Here is a 20661-nt window from a genome sequence, read left to right on the forward strand (position 1 = left end):
TCTTTCTTTCTTTCTTTCTTTCTTTCTTTCTTTCTTTCTCAGTTGAGTTGGACTACAACATGGATAAACGCATGGCCAAGGCAGTAGCAGATCAATGTCTCCATCTAGTGGCGAAGTGGCTACAGTTCAAAAGCAGCTCTGTTGAAGTGTCGGACTGGATTTGCCTACTGCTTTGATTAAGGTCCAGGTTTAATGTTTGATGGAGCTTTTTAAATATCGTGGTTAAAGCAGCATTGTAGGCAGTATATTGCTTTTAGACATTCATTTTATTCCTGTTTTATTATTCCGAGATGCAAGGGTACTCCGTGGTGGGAAATAATTCAAGTACAAGAGAATGGCAACACGTGACAGTAACTACACATTTTTGTAGAAGAGGTGCTTGATTGAATAATTGATTGAACATGTATGTAGGCCTACTATGATTTGATTTGGCTAAATTAAAGTGTTAGTGTTGATTATTATAATTGTTGATTAATTATAGTATACTAACACTATTATACAAAAAAGATCAAGGAAAAAGAGAGAGACCTTTTTACAGTAGCCTACAATAATGTTTCAAGTTTACGCATGTATACAAATAAACAGGCCAACGGCATAAACAATATTATTTTGCCTCTTCTACAAAAATAAAAGTTACTGTCGCACGTGCCAAGCTGTCATTCTCTTGTAGTATATCATACTTGTATTATTTATTCATTTCCCACCAATCAGAGGCAGGCGGGGTGTTACCATGTCTATGCTCGGACGTAGAAAAGAAATACGTGTTTTTAGACAGCTGGTGGATGGAACTGAAGCTCCACCCACGCAGCATCCACCAGCTGTCAGCCGGCAGACAGCTTATTTTGGCCGCGCATGGAAGTTCAGGTGTGCCCAGGCTGAATTACTGATCTTTCTTCTTTGTGGGGTATTATGGCAGTTGGCATCCTTAATAGTTGCATATACCGCCCCTTCTGTATATCTCAGTATAGTTACTTTTATCCCACAGACTTACTGATAATAGAGGACATGAGCTTATAAAATAAATGCTGATGCTAAAATAAAAGAGACAGAATACTCTTAATAGTGGACAGACTGAATGATTAACTGCCCCAAAGATATAGTCTACATTTAACCACTACTCTTAACTTTAATCTTCATAATTAAATTGTCATAATAAATATAACATTATATTGTAAGCATAGTTGCATCATGACATTTGGACATAACTCCCTCCTCTGAGGGAGCTACCTTTGGGGAAAGGTGTTGTTGCTCAGACTGGTGAAGTGTGGGTCATGGGTTCGATCCTGACTTGGGGCGATGCACTTCTTACTTAATTCTTATCCATTGGTGCATGTAATGTTACAATGGTATTATGTTGTATAACAATGAGTAATGGTAACATTTAATAATGTTTACTTTTTACTTTTACAAAAAAAAAAAACAGGATATATTTCATTCTTCTTAACAACTTGCACCACAGAAAACCTATTCTGGGGGAACATTTACCAAAAGTAGCTGATCTACAAGCTCACAAGCTGTCATGATGAGGTTTTGCAGCCTATTTTGGTTCTTTGATTTTGTATAGGGCTTAAATTAGTCCTTTAATGGCAATGTGTAGCCTACCAATATGATGTTTTAATGCAGACCGATAGAAATAAGGCAACATAAACCCATAATAATTGATTAAGTGAGGAAAACGGAATAACGTGTTCCTTCCACGCACTACGTCCGGCCAGGGAAATTCCCCCCTGTCAGGTGAAAAGAAGCAGCTTGGACTCCTCATGCATAGAAGGAAGCATGAGGTCAGTCCCCTGCCCCACCAGGTTGGCAGAGGAAGTGTAACTCCCAGGATTACATTAGATAATTGGCACTGGGTGAAAAAACTGGGTTGCAAAGTCGTGGGATAAAAATTATAAGTTAGAAATAAGTGTGGAAACAATCATTGGTTTGCGATCAGATTGACTGCTTAATGAATACGGTAGTAAAGACATCAGGATTAGGTTAAACCTGGCTGTTAGCCTGGTCCGGAGCAGGCTAAATCCACAGCATTAGTTTGTGGCATTGCTTTCCTGAAACCGAATCAAGCCTCGATCAACATATCCATGTTAACTGGCACGATTAACCAGTTTTCATTCTCGTCAGAGGAACTAAACGAGAATTTATTTGCTGGGCTAAAGCCATGAGTTTGGCGGTGTAGGAGTGTACGTACTTACAGTAAGTACACATTTGAGCTTAAGTTACTTTACTGGAGTGTTTCCAAATGTCAATACTTTTATTTCTAGCTCTACTAGATTGCAGTTAAAATCTATCTCCTCCCGGGATCTTTGATGAAAATGCACGGACATTTTAGTTAATATAGAATCACAATTATTGTAAGCACTTTCATGTGTTATAATTTGGCTATTAGACTTTGAAAGAGACAGACTTTGGCTATTTGAAAACAGCTGTTCTACAAGGTCACAACAGGTCAAGTTACACCGTGAGCTTGTAGATCAGTGGAAAAGAGACAAATCGTTTATTTTGGGTTCTCTTTTCAGATGTGGGTCTGCGGCCAAATGCAATCAGTGTGACATAATGGAATGTCAGAACAGGTATATCTAAGCCTGAAGAGGTTTGAGCCTGAAGAGTTGCTGGCCGGCTCCATATATAAAGTATAGGCTATCATATTACAGGCCTGCCATGCATTAAAAACCCATATCATTTTCAAACTATGTATATCAATATTATACAGGATAAATTGACATTGTGACACAGTAAGATTACTAGTAATCTACAAAATACTAGGGCTACAAAATACAGCCACATACAGTTGCAGTTTTTAGACTTTAGTTCTGTGTTCCTTCTTCTCTATTCTCTCTATTTCAACTCGTCCTGTTTTAAGATTTTGAGAGCATGTACAAAAATAATCTCACCCACTCTTTTACATCTGTAAACATGTGATGTGACGCTAAAGTTGTGCCTGCATTCTAAATTCTTCCACACATCCCAAATTAAGTGACATCATAGCTTATGTTTCAATGTGCATGAGTGTGTGTGTGTGTGTGTGTGTGTGTGTGTGTGTGTGTGTGTGTGTGTGTGTGTGTGTGTGTGTGTGTGTGTGTGTGTGTGTGTGTGTGTGTGTGTGTGTGTGTGTGGGTGTGTGTGTGTGTGTGTGTCACGTAACAAGTCAGAAAGCCATCAACTGATAATTCATGTTTAATTCAAATGATATAAAAATTGTAATAACAAGCCCTGCAGTTTGACCTCATTCAAAGTGTCAGTGACAACGTGTGATGTTTTATATTTTTTACAATGTGTTGGCAGTTAATAAATAGACTAACTCATTATGAGCGTTTACAAGAAGCAGAGTATGTCTGTATGCATTGTGTAAACATAGGCATGATCAACAACAACAGCTGTAGATTATTGCAATCTCACATTAATGTAAACGCCATATTTCACATTCATGTATAAACAATAATTATTTCCATAACTTGATTGTCATGAACTTTCACCCTCACCCTGGCCTCACTATTTTGGGAAGGTTATTATAGGCTGAAATAATTAAATAAATCAAATATAGAATATTAAAAAAAACAAATCTTAATCCAGTAATGGTCTTTTAGGTATTAACGGTGTTAAAAGTCTTTAAAGGGATTGTGACATAAAAAAAAAGCTTTTGTAATTTATCTTATATATTTTTTTAGGTTTTCTGAGCTCAATTGCACCCCAAAAACCTGAACTTTTAACCCATTCTGGGAACCCATTTTGGTGTTAGCATCATGTCGTGCTTTAGCTATTGAAAAATAGCAGATCTACTGTACAAGCTTCGGTGGCGCGCTATGAGCTTGTAGGTCTGCTATTTTTTTTAAATCAAAGGACATTTTTAGAATCTGATCTCAGGTCAGAATGGGTTAATCAGACCAGTGTGTGTCCAGTGGAAACCTCGTATGAATCTGATCTCAGGTCAGAATGGGTTAACATTCAGTAGATGTTCTGTGGTCTGGAGCTTTCTGGCTCAAACAAGTACTCTGATTTTCCTGCTGTTTGTGATGTCACAGCATGCAAACCCCATACATGTCAACGGGATGTGCCAGCAGATGTCACTGTTTTGCCTGTTTTCACTGCAGCTCAAAAGGCTTCCAAACCCCAGAGAAAACTCAATTTGAACGTCGCTGATTGCGTGCCAGTCACAATGTGTGGGACAGGGTCTCAATTTGTGGGACGTATATGAAAAGTCTTGGAAATGAGGGACTGTCCCGCGCGAAAGAAGAACACCTGGTCACCCTATAGTCCCGACCCAGTTCAGAATTATATGAACATCCTCTCTGTTTAAACCAGTGTTATTTTTATTTTTTTGGGTGTCAAGGACCCCCAAAATGACACTAATTAGCCCGCGGACCCTCATTTGAAAATATACCCCCCCCCCCCAGTGATTTTCAAACGTTTTCATTTCAAGGGCCCCATGAGGTTTGACCTGAATTAGGCTACGGTCCCCCAATTGAATGGCATTTCTATCTCTATCTCTGTATATTGTAAAATCAAAGTTAATTTAACTCTGAGAGTGTATACAAATGGAACCACATGGACCCGTTAGAGAGTGTTCCATTGGAACCAAATAGACCAAGGGTCAATTTGGTTCCTAATTATCATCATCCTATAACTCTCTCAAGGACCCCTGGGGGTCCCCGCCCCCGGACGCCATTTTGGGAACCACTGGTATGTATACTAAGTACAAGCATCTATGTACATGGGAGTGTGGTATAACTCTCGGTGTCAACGGCTCTGGCTCTGACTCCAGGCGATCAGGTGACATCATAGGTGACACCGGCTCAAACCTGAACAACCAGTTACGGTGACATTTAACTCATTAAGACCTGAGGCGGATTCTACAAAGTATATAGTTCTCAGATCTTTTAATGTGGCCGTCGCAGACCTCAACACAAAACAAATCCGAAGAATTATGTTTTGCGTCAGTGCCAGGGAACCCCGGAAATAGGATCAAATTATAAAATGATTCAACATTATTTAAAACAAAATAGCGGATGTACAAACTCGTACTGTGAGCTTGCCTTATCTCCACTGTCGGGAAGAAACCGCCAACTCCAAAATCTAAATATTTCAGGAAATTTAAAATATACATTTTTAAGGAAGTTGTTTTGAAAGCACAGCAATACTACCTCATCAAAGTTGGTGTTGCGACATATATTGTCAATTACTTCCATGAGAGGTGGAGAGGTGGTGGAGTTAGTTGCTTTAGCAGACAGTTTGAGGGGTCCAATGGAGTTAAGAGGTTTTGTCAAGCACTTTTTACTATACTTTACAATGGTTCAATATTTTCGAAACAACACACAGACGTAAAGGGTGTTCAATAGCACTGATTTATGCAAAAAAACATTCAAAACCCTAAAAAAAAATTGAGTTAGGTGCAGGTTTCATCCCGAAAGCAAACGATATCTGTTATTTGTTTAATAGCCAACGTGAAACTCTAAAAGGACACCAATGCTTCCGGTTTTGGCCCACTTCTACAATACAAGCTTTATTATCTACAAAATAAAAAGGCATATAAAACAAAACAATATCTTGTAAAAATATCTCTCTACCAGGAAGAAAAATATGTCAGTATATACGTATACGATGAGAAGGGCATCAAGGAATGCAGGCCGATCATTTGTCGATCGATCACATCATTTATGTACAAATCTGATCAACTCCTTTAAGTCAGTGGTCTTAAAAGGTTTTAATTTTTTTGTTGTCCCAAGCAGGACGTGCAGAGTCTAAGGGCCGATTCATACTCCTATTTTACCGCTGTTTCGGCGCTGTAGTGCCGAAATGATTTCGGCTCGTCAGAAATTTCAGTAGCACCGAAGAGCCGACTTTAGGACGGTACCCGCCCCCCCCCCGAACCTCAAATGAGTCAAATTGTAGGCTCTACAGCGCCGAACCGACTTTTATTCGGCTCTAAAATAGGAGTATGAATCGGCCCTAAAGGCCTATTCATAGTCTGGATTTTCGGAGGTGAGGTGACCACCGCTCCGGTGGTGAGCTGACCACTGGAGCTGAAATAACATTGAGCGGTGGTAAGTAAAAACAGAGAGAAGGGCTGGAGCGGTGCATGGCGGTGCAGGTTTGCTCTTCACCGCGGCTGTCACGTCATGTTGTAGTTCGGTGGTCACCTCACCACCGTAAATCCAGACTATGTATATGAGCCTTTAGAGAGGCAGGGGCTGAAATCCCGTAAGAGGGCACTTTTGGACCAAAACAGCGAGACTCGTTGTGAGCTTGTAGATCAGCTATTTTTGGTGGCGCAACCCAGCACTTTTTATCTATACTGGAGACGCGGTGTGTACGTCTGTACGACAAATTTGTTCAACACAAATTGCTACGTTCCAAGTTCAGCAGCCTGCGGAAAAACGCAATTCTCCTGAATGTTGCCTTCCGGTATATATACGGCATGGAAAGGAGTGGTGTTTTGCATTTCTTTCACCATTAGTAAATGCTGCAGTCGTGGTCTGGAGAGGGCAGTCTCTCAGTTGTTTTACAGTATGGTAAAATGGCAGGAGGCCTTGAATCCTATAGTGAAAATAGCCAAACTACAAATCTCGCGTTGTGAACTTTGTACGTCAGCTATTTTTAAGTGGTGCAACCACTTCTACATCCAGCTTTGTCCGTGTACCTGTCTGTGTGTGCACCTGTGTCCATGAGCCTGAGTAGTTACTTATTTATACCAGAAGGGGGCGCCAGAAACAGAGAGAGGGGTAGTGCTGTGTCTCTAATGAGAGAGAGAGAGAGAGAGAGAGAGAGAGAGGGGGGGGCGGGGGGGGGGTGAGGGAATTGCACCACTTGGTTCACACAGGTGTGATTTTTTGAAAATGTGTGGTGAAAAGAAAATTGCCCATAACGCCCCCCAAAATAGCGAGGTTATAGCTTGACACTGGTTAAAATATGCAGTATATCTCTGTCATGTGTACTGTACTCTGTAAACCTCACATGCCCAAAATATACTTTTCAATATTCATATAAGCATAATAGCAGATCTCCTAAGCTCGAAACGCGTCACTTTGCGCCACGTTTCGAGCATGTGGATCTGCTGCTTTGGATGCTTTTGTGTGACGTTAAGTATACTGATGTCGTAAGTGAATAATAAAAAAAATTAGAAAGCATATAATGTTTGTCACAAAATCCCACACACCGTTGTGGACAAACCCTATTTTGGACAAAGTCATTATAGGCAATGGTTTTCCTACGATTGCATATAGCGAAATTAGCACCGGATACATGCGTGTTCTGAGCTCGTTGCTAACAACCATCGCACAACAAAATATATATACATGGCTCAAGCCAGGTCACCCATATGCCTCGTAACCTTTTCAATTAAAAGTTATTTTTGATACTATCTTTGATGACTGATGTATAATAACCATTAACTGCATTTTATTATTATTATTATTGTGAACACTGTTTTAACTTGTGAGTGTCCAAGAAGAACGCTACGTAGTGTGGCTCGAAGGTGCTGTAAGTGATATTGTCTTTCTTGGGCTCTTGGAACGCACAGAAAATACATTTTCAGGTGGAGACGTCAATTTCAGGAATGATTGATATAACCATTCTGTTTTCCAATGATGTCCGCTCATGTCTTGTGTGTCATCACGTCCAATTCTGCGTTCAGTCGCTATCCTGTATTATTCGGTAGCATAAAGGAGTCTTTCTTTCTCCCCCGGGTTGGATGAAATTAGTATCCCAGAACCTGAAAATGTGTTTTGCCGTTTTACTGATGAGCTGGAGACAGGGAGACAGTGAACAAACACTATCTATAGCAATGATAAGTACTATCACAATAGATATGTAATTGTAGCCTTGACGACCTTACAGGCGTATGCAAAGGCTGAACTTATGTAACTTAGATAGATAGCATTTTATGTAGACATAGCACTCCATTCCATAGTGGATACTCATATAGGCATAGCTTTAGGCCTACTGTACAGACATTCTACTGCAGGACGGATGTTATAGGTTCTTAGCTTGTTTGATTTGATTTTTACCAGCTGAGAAGCAGAGCTGCATGGCCAATAACCTCCCGGGCTGGCTTCCGCGACCAATTTCTCATTGGACGCTGTATCGTCACGACCTGGCGTCCTGATCGGCTGCCTCGTCTCTATAGCAACCAGACACTTTTAATGCCGGCAACAACCTAAGGCAACAACCCCATCGTCTACTCTAAAACGGTCCCAGCCAACCTCTCAGCCAATGGGATAGCATTGCAGCCAGCAAGTTGCTACAACAACTCACATGCAGCCTGGGCACACTGTCGCACGCAGACGTGTCAGAAGAGGCCCCTTATTCTTCGTGGGGTTTTTAGACAGCTGGTGGATGGAAAAGAAGCTCCACCTCCGCGGCTGACTGACGCGACCCCCGCGGACCCCCACGCAGGACTAAAAAAATGTTTTGTTTGGGTGACAAGATAGATTGCCAGTTTCTGTGAGTGAAACAAGCCTATAGGCCTATCTGTTACCTCAATGAAGGAATATTGTAAAAGGCAGATACATCTAGCTTACTACCACCTGTTTTGAATTACTGTATCACATGATGCAAGAGGCAGCATGGGACATTGCTTTACTGAAAACGAGTGCTTCCAAACTCTGATGGAAACATGGCCGCGGTTTGCAAATGGGCAATAGTTTGACCTGGACAGGGCTGCATGGATGAGAAGAGCACACAACAGGGCAGAGACAGATGGAGAGATGACATTCATTTGGTGTTGGACTCAGGTTTTTAGCCTTTAGCAGGACTTTTGGCTTTGTGCAGTGCTTTAATTTGTTTCCACACACACACACAAATACCACATAGCCTATATACCACAGATATTTACATTTCATAGCACACGTTCTGCAGATATAATAAGGCAGCTGGTAATTATGTATCTGATGCATTACCATGTGTTGCTCTTGCTTACTGACTGTACATCGCTCTGGATTAAAGAGCATCTGCTATGAATGCCTACATTGTGAATTGTAATCGTGAATTGAGAGAAATATCACGTACACCACCTTTTATACGTAGCGAGGAGACTCCGTGACCGACCAATCAGCACTGAGCTCTCCCACAACGACCTCGGCAATGGCTTATTCCCTCCCACAGTCAATAAAAAAAGGCCACTTGCGATAAATACAGTGTATAAATGGTCACGTGCATATATATATACGTGTGTACAATAATATATAAAAAAATAATAAAAATAAATGTTCTCAGCTCATGAGTTCATGTAGTGTCACCAAATTCACAATAAATTAGATCATACAACGTATAAAAAAGATTGTAAGAAAATAATGTGTGTAGAAACACATGCGGAAATCTGTAACCAATTGAAAAAAGTACATGTACACATGCGTATGCACGCGCGCGTATGTGTGTGTGTGTGTATCAGTCAGTCTGTGTGTCAGGATTATAGTCTAAGAGAAATTGTTCCCATGCAGTCTCTGTACTGCTTTGGTCCCGGTATTGGTTGTAAAGAAAGAAAACACCAACACTCGACACCAGTCTCCAGGTTTTCTTCGGAATATTGTATGAAACTGATTTATGACACTTTAGGAGTCCACTAGTATACTGTACTAGTGGCTCTCAGACGTTTGATTTTCATAGGAACCCCATAAACTCAGAGAGTGTTCCCTGTGTAACAGTGTAAACGTGTAAATGTTGTCCAGTCGCTTTTCATTGCAGCTGGAAAAAAAGGGTCCTATTTCTGGGTGACCTGCTCCTTTAACCAGGGCTGGACTGGCCACAGGACGTACCGGGCATATTCCCGGTGGGCCGCGACCATAGGGGGCCGCCATGAAACCCCCCCCCCCCCCCCCCCCTTTTTCTTTTTCTTTTTCTTTTTTTGGACGGGCAGGCAGGCCAATAGGCGGCAGGCCACCGGGAAAGGTCCGGGCGTGCTGCCATTCTGCCAGTGCCATCATGATAATTTCACTGTACCTGTATCAGTGAGTGACAAATAAACCCTCTACAAACGGTTGTGTAGTTGTCTGTTGGTTTGTATCATTTATGTTGTTCTGTAAAAGTGGTGGTATTAGGGCTTGTTTGTTTGTTTGATTGTGTGTGCCTCGACGGAGCGGGCGGTAGAGTTTCTGCTATCTGCGTGCTGGTTGTGGTGGGCCGGTCTGGGCCAAATTCACGCGAAAATGGCCGGGCCGAATTTTTGTCCCAGTCCAGCCCTGCCTTTAACCCATTTAGACCTGAGCACGCATATGTGTCACCTCATAGCTTTTAGGCGCTTTAACCATTATTATAAACTTTAGCCGTCGAAAAATAGCAGATATACAAGCTGATGAGCAGAGAGCTCATGAGCTCATAGCAGATATAATGCAAGCTCATCAGCATGAGCTTGCACAGATCTGCTATTTTATTTCATTTTAATCGTGAAAACATGGCACAAATCTTTGAATATGTATTATTCTTTTACAGCGAACGATTTTTAACTCAAATCTTTCTGAATCAACACATTTTCAGATGGGGGGGTCGTTGGCCAAAATCCAGATAATTCTGTGGGTCCCAGCAGTGCACCACTGATATGTTTTTTTTTCCCAGAAAACTGTCAGGATATTTGGAAGACATTTTATTGATGAATCTGGTCCTTAATGGGCCTAAAGCTAGGACCCTCCCACGACGATCTCCACGAAGTGGTTCCACTTCCAGCCTCCGTCAGGGCGGCGGTGGCTGTGGTCGTGGGAGGGTCCTAGCTTTAGGCCACACCCATAGTGGGCGTGGCCTAAAGCTAGGACCCTCCCACGACGATCTCCACGACGTGGTTCCAGCCTCCGTGGGAGGGTCCTAGCTTTAGGCCACACCCACAGTGGGCGTGTCCTATAGCTAGGACCCTCCCACGATGATCTCCATGATGTGGTCCAGCTCCGTCAGTGTGGTGGTGGGCGTGGCCGTGCCGATGGCCATGGTGTCCAGGTCGTAGTACGACGCCTCCACGTCCGACAGGAACTCCTCCAGGCCGCCGGGACTCGAACTGCCGCCGCCGCCGGCCGAAGGCACCGCCGACGCGCCGGTCCGCATCTCCAGCTTCCCCAGGAACACGTCGTCCTCTAACTCCTCCTCCTCCTCCCGTCCCAGAATGCACCGGGTCGACTCTGCCTCCTCCTCCTCCAGGAGGGCGTGGCCCATCATCTTTAGCTCCGCCCTCCCCCAGCAGTAGGACTCCTCCTCCTCCTCGGGGCAAAGGTCGTAGGTCGCCAGGTTGTGGTCTGCGGCGTGCGGCCGACACGACGTGTCGCCGTTCGGACACAACATGTCACTGTTGTTCGGACACAGAATATTGCTGTTCTGACACGAAATGTTGCCACTTTGAGACGAAACGTTGCCGTTTTGAGACGAAACGTTGCCGTTCTGGCACGAGACGTGGCTGTCCGGGAGCGGCGATTCTGGACCACAGGACACCATGAACGGGTCAGGAACCACCTGGGTTTGAGACAGGGGGAATATGATTAGTATTAGTATTAACCAAATATATGCCAAGAGCGCGGGACCTCGCTCTTCTCTCCACAACCCAAGATTTTTCAAAAAGAAATAGCAAATCTACAAGCTCGTAGCGCGGCACTTGGTGCCTCGCTAAGAGCTTGTAGATCTGGTATTTTTCCAATTGCTAAAGTATGACATGATGCTTAAAACACCAACAGAAAGGGTTAGAATAAAGGCAGAAAAGCAAAAATATAAAATTTAACCCATTCTGAACGGTAACCCATTTTGGTGTTAGCATCATGTTATGCTTTAGCTATTGAAAAATAGCAGATCTACAAGCTCATAGTGCGCCACCGAGTGGCGCGCTACGAGCTTGTAGGTCTGCTACTTTTGAAAAACGACTGACATTTTTTAGAATCTGATCTCAGGTCAGAATGGGTTAATCAGACCAGTGTATGTGTCCAGTGGAAACCTCGTATGAATCTGATCTCAGGTCAGAATGGGTTATAAAGAAGATCTTATATAGCCATGAAATACCTGACAGCTCCCGTCGTGGTCCACGTTGTTGTGCATCGTCATCATCGTCATCATCTCCCCCTGGATCTGGCGCACCGTGTTGGCGATGAGCACGGACCTGCAGAGGTCGGGCTCGGCCAGCGTGTGGCAGTGTTGCAGCTTCACCAGAGACATGTCCAGCAGCGCGCGGCGCTGCACGCCGTAGGGCGGCGGCGGCGGAGCGCGGCGACGGTCCTCGCGGTGGTCCGCCACGTAGCCCGCTGCCGCGCCACCGCCGCCGCACAGCTTGCGCTTGATGCCCCGCGAATGCATGTCGCTCTGCCAGAGAGAGAGAGGGAGAGGGAGAGAGAGAGAGAAATCTCAGGGTTAGGAGGCCTGTCACGCAGTGTTGATTTTGTCGACTAGTAATACTATGACAAAAGATGTTTGTCAACTGCCTTGTTTCACTGACGAAAACGGCATGGGAGCTAAATGAAAACTAAAGCTATGATGACTAAAACTATATAAGACTAAATATGATATCAATAAATATAAAAACTAGACTAAATGTTATAGGAATGGACTAGTGGAGTGGAGAAGAGATCCAGTATTATCAGTATTATTACAGTGGTATCATTTTTAGACTTGGTTTGCATGCTGAAAATATACGAGCTTGTAGATCGGCTATTTTCAGCAAGTGTAAAGTGGCTTCGAGGCCCGCCGAAACACATGCCTTTTGTTTTAAGTAGGCTATAAAGTTATTCAACTATGTAAGTTGTTTTTCATATCCGTGCAACTTTAATTTATGGAGCCTGAAAGCCAAACGGAAGAACGTAATTTTTTATTCATAATGTTCCAAAGACAGGAAATCTGTCACAGCATGTGTCACGTGTGTGTACTGTTTTTTGTGCACATTTCTTATGTGTAAGGATTGCTGCTATTTGACTCAAAGTTTTATACCAAGTGAATGCGAAACATTATACCATGTTGCTGCGATTAATTTCAAAAGTGTATCCCAAGCTAAGCTTCCCTGCGTGTATATATATTTCACTATTTCCGACAGCAAATGCACAGATATTATGGATTTGTACGCTTCTTTTTTGCAACAAAGTTTTATTTTTTTACACATTTCTATTATCATTGTTATTTGTAATTGTTGAATTTCCATATACCGGTAGCCTATGCTATCAATCAAAAAAAATAATAATAATTCACCCTGATTGAACCCCCCCCCCCCCCCCCCCACGCACGCACGCGCGCGCACACACACACACACACACACACACACACACACACACACACACACACAGTCTAGTAGTAGTAGTAATTATTGATATTATATATTTACTACTACTGTATATCCTGCTATTCTTCTACTATCAAATTTACACACACACACACACACACACACACACACACACACACACACACACACACACACACTGAGACACATTCCATAACATTCCATATATGGTTACATGTAATGCTGAATACGTTTTAAACCCCGCCTTCGTTTCAACACATCTCTACTACTACTACTACTAGTCATTATACTGTATGACTCACGGTGACGTAGGCAGACATGACTTCATGACTGTACACTGTAGCCATGAGCCATGACTGTAGGCTACTACAGTAGAGTAGCCTAACAAAAGACAACTTGTTTTAACACGTTTATGAGACCATATAAATAACTTACTTTTTATATGGGAAACATATCTAATTGTTGTTCATATTTATGACATTACACAGGTTTTATATTCGGACTTTTAAACTTTAAAGCGCCCAAATTAATGAATCCCCGCGATATACGGCGACAAAAACAGGTCATTTTTTTAACGTCCCGTTCTTGTATATCTAGTATTGTGTGTCAGTGTGTGTAATTAGTAACTGTAATATTCATAAAGTGTCGTGACAAGTCCATCAGTGGCAAAGGTTACATTAGAACGCTACAATGTGCGATACATTGTAACACGTCATTATGCTCAAGCGTTATAAGGCGTTGTTACAATGTAACAGCGTACATTTACTCCCACCCACTTCCGCGTTTGGAAATGGCAAATCTACAAGCTCTCAGCGCCGCTTGTAGAACCGCTCGTAAGAGCTTGTAGATCTGCGTATTTCCGTACGGGGCTCGGACTACGGACGAAGGAACAGTACGAGTCGTGCTTTTACGTTCCAAATCGGGCGCGAGTCGAGTCGGACGGAGCTTCTCCCCCCCCCCCCCTTTTTCTACAGTTTTTTAAAAGCAAAATGGAGGAAACTTAAAAATAAATGAAAAATATAGCTCAAACTTACCTTTTATTAACCAGAACTTAGCTTCTTTATTCACCTTCTGCTGTTAGGAAGAAACATTCACCGTCTGGTCTGTCCCTTCCCTCTCTCTCTCTCTCCCTCCCTCTCTCTCTCTCTGCTCTTTCCCTCTCGTAACCATGTTACACCGAAACCGATGTCTTATATAATAATGTGACTCTAGTCGTCCACTCACTGTTTAGGTCGTCACACAATTCGATGGGTCACCAGCTTGGATGTGACGCGGGGGGGCCGGCTGCAACGCAGGCAAGCAAGCAAGGGGGAGGGGCGAGGGACCAGAACAAAACAATGGCCCATTTATACTCAGCAGTAGGACAATGTTGTAGAATGTAGATAGTATATATATATATATATATATATATATATATATATATATATATATATATATTCACCATTGTAAAGCATATATATATATATATATATATATATATGCTTTACAATGGTGAAATGGACAGTAATGGAAACACAAAATTACAAAATAATTGGAACTGGGAGACTGTAAACTGACAAATGGATTCTCTCTGGTATACCACCTGAAAATGTATTATTATTATGAATTATTATTATTTAAGAAAAATCACACTTGTGTGAAGTGAGGGGCGCTCTTATCATCATACATCATCACATTCCGTGCACAGCCAATCGGGCAATCAAATCATCACATTCCGTGGTACAAAACACACTACATCTTTTGGAGCATATCAGTGTGCGGGTTCCCTTCTCTTTTCATATGTTACTTTTTTAACCCAGCACCTCCACGAAGTGATGTGCGTCTGTCTGTCTGTCTGTCTGTCTGTCTGTCTGTCTGTCTGTCTGTCTGTCTGTCTGTCTGTCTGTCTGTGTGTGTGTGTATGGTTGTAATCCACTTGAGAACCGTTCGCCTTCAAATTCGACACATGCATTCGTTCCATACTCCCACAGGGAGTGCAGTGACCGGTGTCGAGTCGGTCGGACCCACCGTGGACCCACCACGGTTCTCCAGAACCGCCACAAAAGTCCTCTGCCTGGGTTCTGCACCGGGCCTCTGCTCATGCTCCATATATGGAGCTGGCCTGTTCTGACATCACAACACTCCATATTTGGGCATGCCTATTGAGCTGGCCTGTTCTTACATCATTCTGACATCTGCATAGACTCCATATTTGGGCATGCCTGATAACTCCATATATGGGCATACAAAGGGACAAAGATAATAACTGCCTTTCCAACTTCCAAGCATCGTTCCAAGTAGGCCAGTGCTCAACGGGCACCGATCTAGTACTTTTTAATTTAGGTGTCAAATTAAGCCTTCATGTTAAGTAATGTAAAAGTAAAGTAGCCTACATGATTTGAACATGCACAGTAGCTTATATCATTATCAGACCTATGTATCCTTCAACTTATTATTTAATATAGGCCTATACCTAAAATGACTATAGATATAGGTAGCAATTTGTAGAACTATTAGACCTGAATTGGCTCCCAAACCTTTCAGGTTGAGACCAAAAAGAGAGATTAAACGTTTGCCCGGGACCCACTAAAAGAGCAGATCTTACAAGCTCACAACACGTCACACTATAGAGCGTCGCAGTCCCACCCCCTTTCAGAACGACGAGTGGCCCAGGAAATGAATCCCAATGCATTTTGCCCATAGGCTTTTCTTAAGATTTATTTTTAAGTTATTATTTTTTATAAGTTAAGTTATTTTTAAGTTAAGTTTTTAACTTTAGCCATAACCATATAAGGAGTCCCCAAAGTAGCTATACGTCCAAATATGGAGTGTGTTGCATCAATCACAAACAAATCACTCAGCTCCATATACTACGTCAAACAAGTGTCCTTAAAATAAAGAAATAAGGATTAAAATGAACTATCTCCTAAAATAATTGGCAGAAGGCGCACACGGTATGTTACATGTTGTTGTTTTGTTTGTAAACAGTATTGTTGTCATGTCGTCGTTTGTGAACATGTGAATGTAATGGACATTTCATTGTGTTTGTTTATAATGTGGACATTTATGAACATGGACGATTTCATGATTATGGACACTTAAAAGAGACAGCTCGACTGTCAAAGAGGACATTCATAATTCATATGCATGTATAATTCATTGTGGTTAAAAAAAACATTATTTGTTTGTTATTCTTTGCAGTTTTTCACGTCTTGGGGAAAATAAATACCCTTGAGATATCAGTTGGAGCGTTGTTAAAGAGCTTTAGGAGTGGTTATAGACTGAGGAACCAAATACACTGTAGCTCCCAAGAGTTCAATGAACATGATTATATAGTTAGTATGAGGTCCCAGAGATGAAAACCGTATCAAATGGGGGTCTGTGGTCTAAATACACTGTTTCCCATTTGTAGGTCGTGGACCCATTTTTTTTCCATGGGTCCCTTTATTTAGTTTCCTATGTTATGTTTTGAATTATTAATATTTCAACATGGAGGGGAACAGAACTGGTTGGAATAACGTTCCACGCACTACGTCCAACCAGGGAATTAACTCCCCCCTGTCAGGCGCAACTTGGACACTCATGCATGAAGGAAGCATAAATTCAAGTCCGTTGCTCTCCCCAGGTTGGCGGAGGGTGTGTAGAGCCCAGGATCACATTAGATAAATTAATTGACACAGGGGTGAAAAATGGGTTACAAAATCGTGGGAATTATATATATATATATATATATATATATATATATATATATATAAAAAGAAAGGTCACAATGTGCCACGAAACGACGCGTTGTGGTGCTTGTAGATCTGCTATTTTCACTGGTTTGGGTCCTGGGCATTGGGCAAACATCTTCTAATCTCTCTTTTGGGTCACACAGGCTAAAAGGTTTGGAAACTAGTCAAACTGTGGGTCTTTGAACCACTAGTCTAACACATATCAAACTGTGGGTCTTTGAACCACTAGTCTAACACATATCAAACTGTGGGTCTTTGAACCACTAGTCTAACACATATCAAACTGTGGGTCTTTGAACCACTAGTCTAACACAAATCAAACTGTGGGTCTTTGAACCACTAGTCTAACACATATCAAACTGTGGGTCTTTGAACCACTAGTCTAACACATATCAAACTGTGGGTCTTTGAACCACTAGTCTAACACATATCAAACTGTGGGTCTTTGAACCACTAGTCTAACACATATCAAACTGTGGGTCTTTGAACCACTAGTCTAACACATATCAAACTGTGGGTCTTTGAACCACTATGTAATGTTTCTGTTCTGCCGTCACTCCTAGTGTCTAGCAGAAATAACGAATTTCCACACGATGACAATGTAGCTGAAGGTTCTCTTGTTTACTTCCACACATTAGGTTATTTCCCAGGATACCACAACACATTGAAATGCAAGATTCCATAGTAAATGCGACCTGCGGTATATAGGCATTTAATCTTAATCTTAATCCAGAGCGATTTAAGAACAACACATAAATACATCGAATTGTAATAGTTATCAAGAATCATAAGCAAACTAGTATAGGAAAGTGCGTGAAAGATTTCACGTATATTGCACAATTGGCCCGTTTTGAACAAAAAGCCTCAAATCATGAACGCAACGTTCATGATTTGAGGCTTTTTGTTCAAAACGGGCCAATCCTGAAAACTTTGAAGGCCAAAGTTAGCCAATTAGGATGGAATATGAAATATCGGACGGATTGAGCACATGACATAGAGATACTGTGTAACGATTTGCGGGATTTTTGGACAGAATCTGGAGTAGTAATTTCAAGAAATGGGTTGCTACAAAAGTCGGCACCGTTGTGGCGCTATAAAAGGCAGAGGGGGAAAATGCGTTAGCATCCAGGGAGTGTGTGCAAAATGTGGCATCGACCGGGTTAACGGTGCTGGAGATTAGCTGTACACAGACGGATGCACGCACGCACGCACGCACGCACTCACACACACACGGACCGACGGACGGACAGAGTGCAAAACATATTCCCCCGCATGCCTTCGGCTGGTGGAGACAACTAAGAACCGAATAATAATCCATAATTGTTCCTCATATATTACAATTGTACAATATTTTACAATATAATAATAAAAGTCAGTGAGGGGCGCTCTAATCATCGTACATCATCAATAAATCATCATCAAGGATGGTGGTCCCTTATTGGCCAATAAGCTCAGACAAACATGACGTAAATTCTCCATTCTTTGTCAATTTTAATGTTTAATGTTTGTGTTCAGACAGAATCTACACTTGTGTGAAGTGAGCGGTGCCTTTCATGGGTCCGCGTCAATATGCCGACAACCTACCTCAAACCCTCACCCTAACCCTAACCTCCCCCGGGGCAGACACCTAAACCTAACCACCCACCCTCTCCCGACCCCCAGCGCACCTCGGACCAATGCTCCTTCGGAGCAATGGTCCGTCGGATCATAGGGTGCTTCCCGCCTTTCATCACAATGATGACATCTGATTTCAACAACATTACATCACCGACATTACCGGTGCTCAAACGGACAGACAAACATACACACACAAAGCTGTGCGTTGGAGCGGCCGCGGCACCGCTCACCAAATGAAGTGAAGAAAACAGCCGTTCAGAAAGAGTTATAGACTTAATGTACAGTATTTATATTTACAAAACATGTTTTAGGCCCTATTTGAACTGCACATTCATAAGACTCCAACTTTAGAGGGAGGCCAGAATCCAAAAGAGCCGGCGGGTTCGACCTACCGGGTCGGCCGGCGGAATATATTAAGGCCATTTTTGTACAACCACCAGAACCAATATAGGGCAAAATTTCATCATACTTTAAGTAGCATGTGACATGTCAAACTAGGGCGTTTTCATGATTCTGAATCCATTTATAATTCATAATTATCCCTGGTCAGCATGCAGTGCATTATGAATGCATGTGCTTTTTTAATGTTTTTTTGAGGCTTATGCCTTTATTTTATTTTTCTATGGAGGGACAGACATTAGGCTGACAGGAAATGGGGAGAGAGATGGGGGAGTGACATGCAAAGGCCGTCGGGATCGGGAGTCGAACCCACGGGACACTGCCTGCAGACTGGATTACCAGCCACGGTGCCTGGACCGCTGAGCCACAGCCCAGGCTCTAGCTGTGTTTTGCACGAAAAACACTCCTTGGCCTAAATTCGGGCCATATCCACTTCACATTTGTGATGCCGGCTATCGCCATTTCTAGGCCAAGGAGTGTTTTTCGTGCAAATCTAATACTTGTAATGGACTCAGAATCATGTAAACCCCCTAGTTTGACTCGTCATGTGACACATGCTACTTAAAGAATGACATTTTGCCTTATATTTGTTGTCTTTGGTGGTATACAAAAATGGCAATAACTTTTTTTGCGATGTTTCCGGCAGAGCAGACCTCTCATTCTGTGGACCTTAATGACCAAGTGAATTGGAAAAAATCACACCCGTGTGAACTGAGTGGTGCAATTCCCCCCCCCCCCCCCTCTCTCTCTCATTAGCAGGCACAGCAATACCCCTCTCTGTTTCTGGTGCCCCCTACTGGTATAAATAAGTCACATACTCGTGCTCACTTACACAGGTACACAGGTACCTACACAGGTAAACAGGTACACGGACATTGCTGCTTGTAGGTGTGGTTGCACCACTCAAAAACACAATAAAAAAAAGTACGTCATGACACCACAGGTTAATCCTTAACCGTTGGCGTTGGGCCTGTGGTTCCCCGGCTATACACTGCATCAGCAGGCCTGCAGCTATGTTTCTCTGCTTGTGCTGCATGGCCTCAAACGGGTCCTCTTATAGTCTTATAGGGTCCTTCCACTCCTGTAATGTTCTCGGACGTGGTTGTGTTGCCAAATGCATGACATGTCCAAAGAACGGATTAAAGTGGACTGGAGGAGGGTTGACGAAACTGTGTGTGTGTGTGTGTGTGTGTGTGTGTGCGTGTTTAATTGTAGTGTTCCATTCTTTACAACAGCTCATCGACAGAGATCTTAGCACATCATCCGTGCCATATGTGCTCAAAACTACAAACATCTTTGTCCCGAGACCGATGTTGGTGGCAGATATATAGGGGAAAAATAAAAAGTGGTGGAGTGCCGCTGGTTTTAATTAAAGACCAGACCATTATGGTGGTGTGCAACAGTGCAACTTGTAGAGTTGTAATATCCATTCGATGCTCCACCGATGGACATGACCTTCCCCAAGACACATGCTGTGCGTGCTGCTGCTAGACCCTATATAAATTCAATAAGCCCCGAAACATTGATGCTTTTAGACGCACACGGCCTTCAGGGCTAGTATGTGCTGTGGTTATCTGATGTTATAACCAGGGGATGTCCCAATCAAGTTTTCTTTGCTCCCAATCCGATCATTTGGTATTGAGTATCTGCCTATACCGATCTTTACCGATCCGATATCTATAATTTTATAGAACATTATGCCACATCACAATAGTACAATATCCAAAATCACACACAGACAATACATACCCA

General features: G+C 42.5%; 1 protein-coding gene across 1 annotated transcript; it reads right to left on the minus strand.

Moving 5' to 3' along the window:
- Positions 1–8451: 8451 nt before the first annotated feature.
- LOC308334386 (uncharacterized protein) lies at positions 8452–14310 on the minus strand. Its single transcript, XM_080791110.1, has 3 exons — positions 14215–14310; positions 11959–12255; positions 8452–11421 (listed from the first exon to the last, which is right to left on the minus strand). The coding sequence occupies exons 2-3, from the start codon at positions 12247–12249 to the stop codon at positions 10825–10827; spliced, it is 888 nt and encodes a 295-aa protein (XP_080647236.1). The 5' UTR covers positions 12250–12255; positions 14215–14310; the 3' UTR covers positions 8452–10824.
- Positions 14311–20661: the final 6351 nt, after the last annotated feature.

The sequence above is a fragment of the Protomyctophum bolini genome (assembly GCF_963924005.1).
Source record: "Protomyctophum bolini genome assembly, chromosome: 19".
In the NCBI taxonomy this organism is placed as follows: domain Eukaryota; kingdom Metazoa; phylum Chordata; class Actinopteri; order Myctophiformes; family Myctophidae; genus Protomyctophum; species Protomyctophum bolini.

What these genes read in the sequence shown, in the direction of transcription:
- LOC308334386 (XM_080791110.1), bottom strand. Translation starts at nt 12,249, where the DNA reads ATGCATTCGCGGGGCATCAAGCGCAAGCTGTGCGGCGGCGGTGGCGCG. An exon ending in ACCACGACGGGAGCTGTCAG is followed by an intron (nt 11,422 to 11,958) that starts GTATTTCATGGC and finishes TCTCAAACCCAG; the next exon opens with GTGGTTCCTGACCCGTTCAT.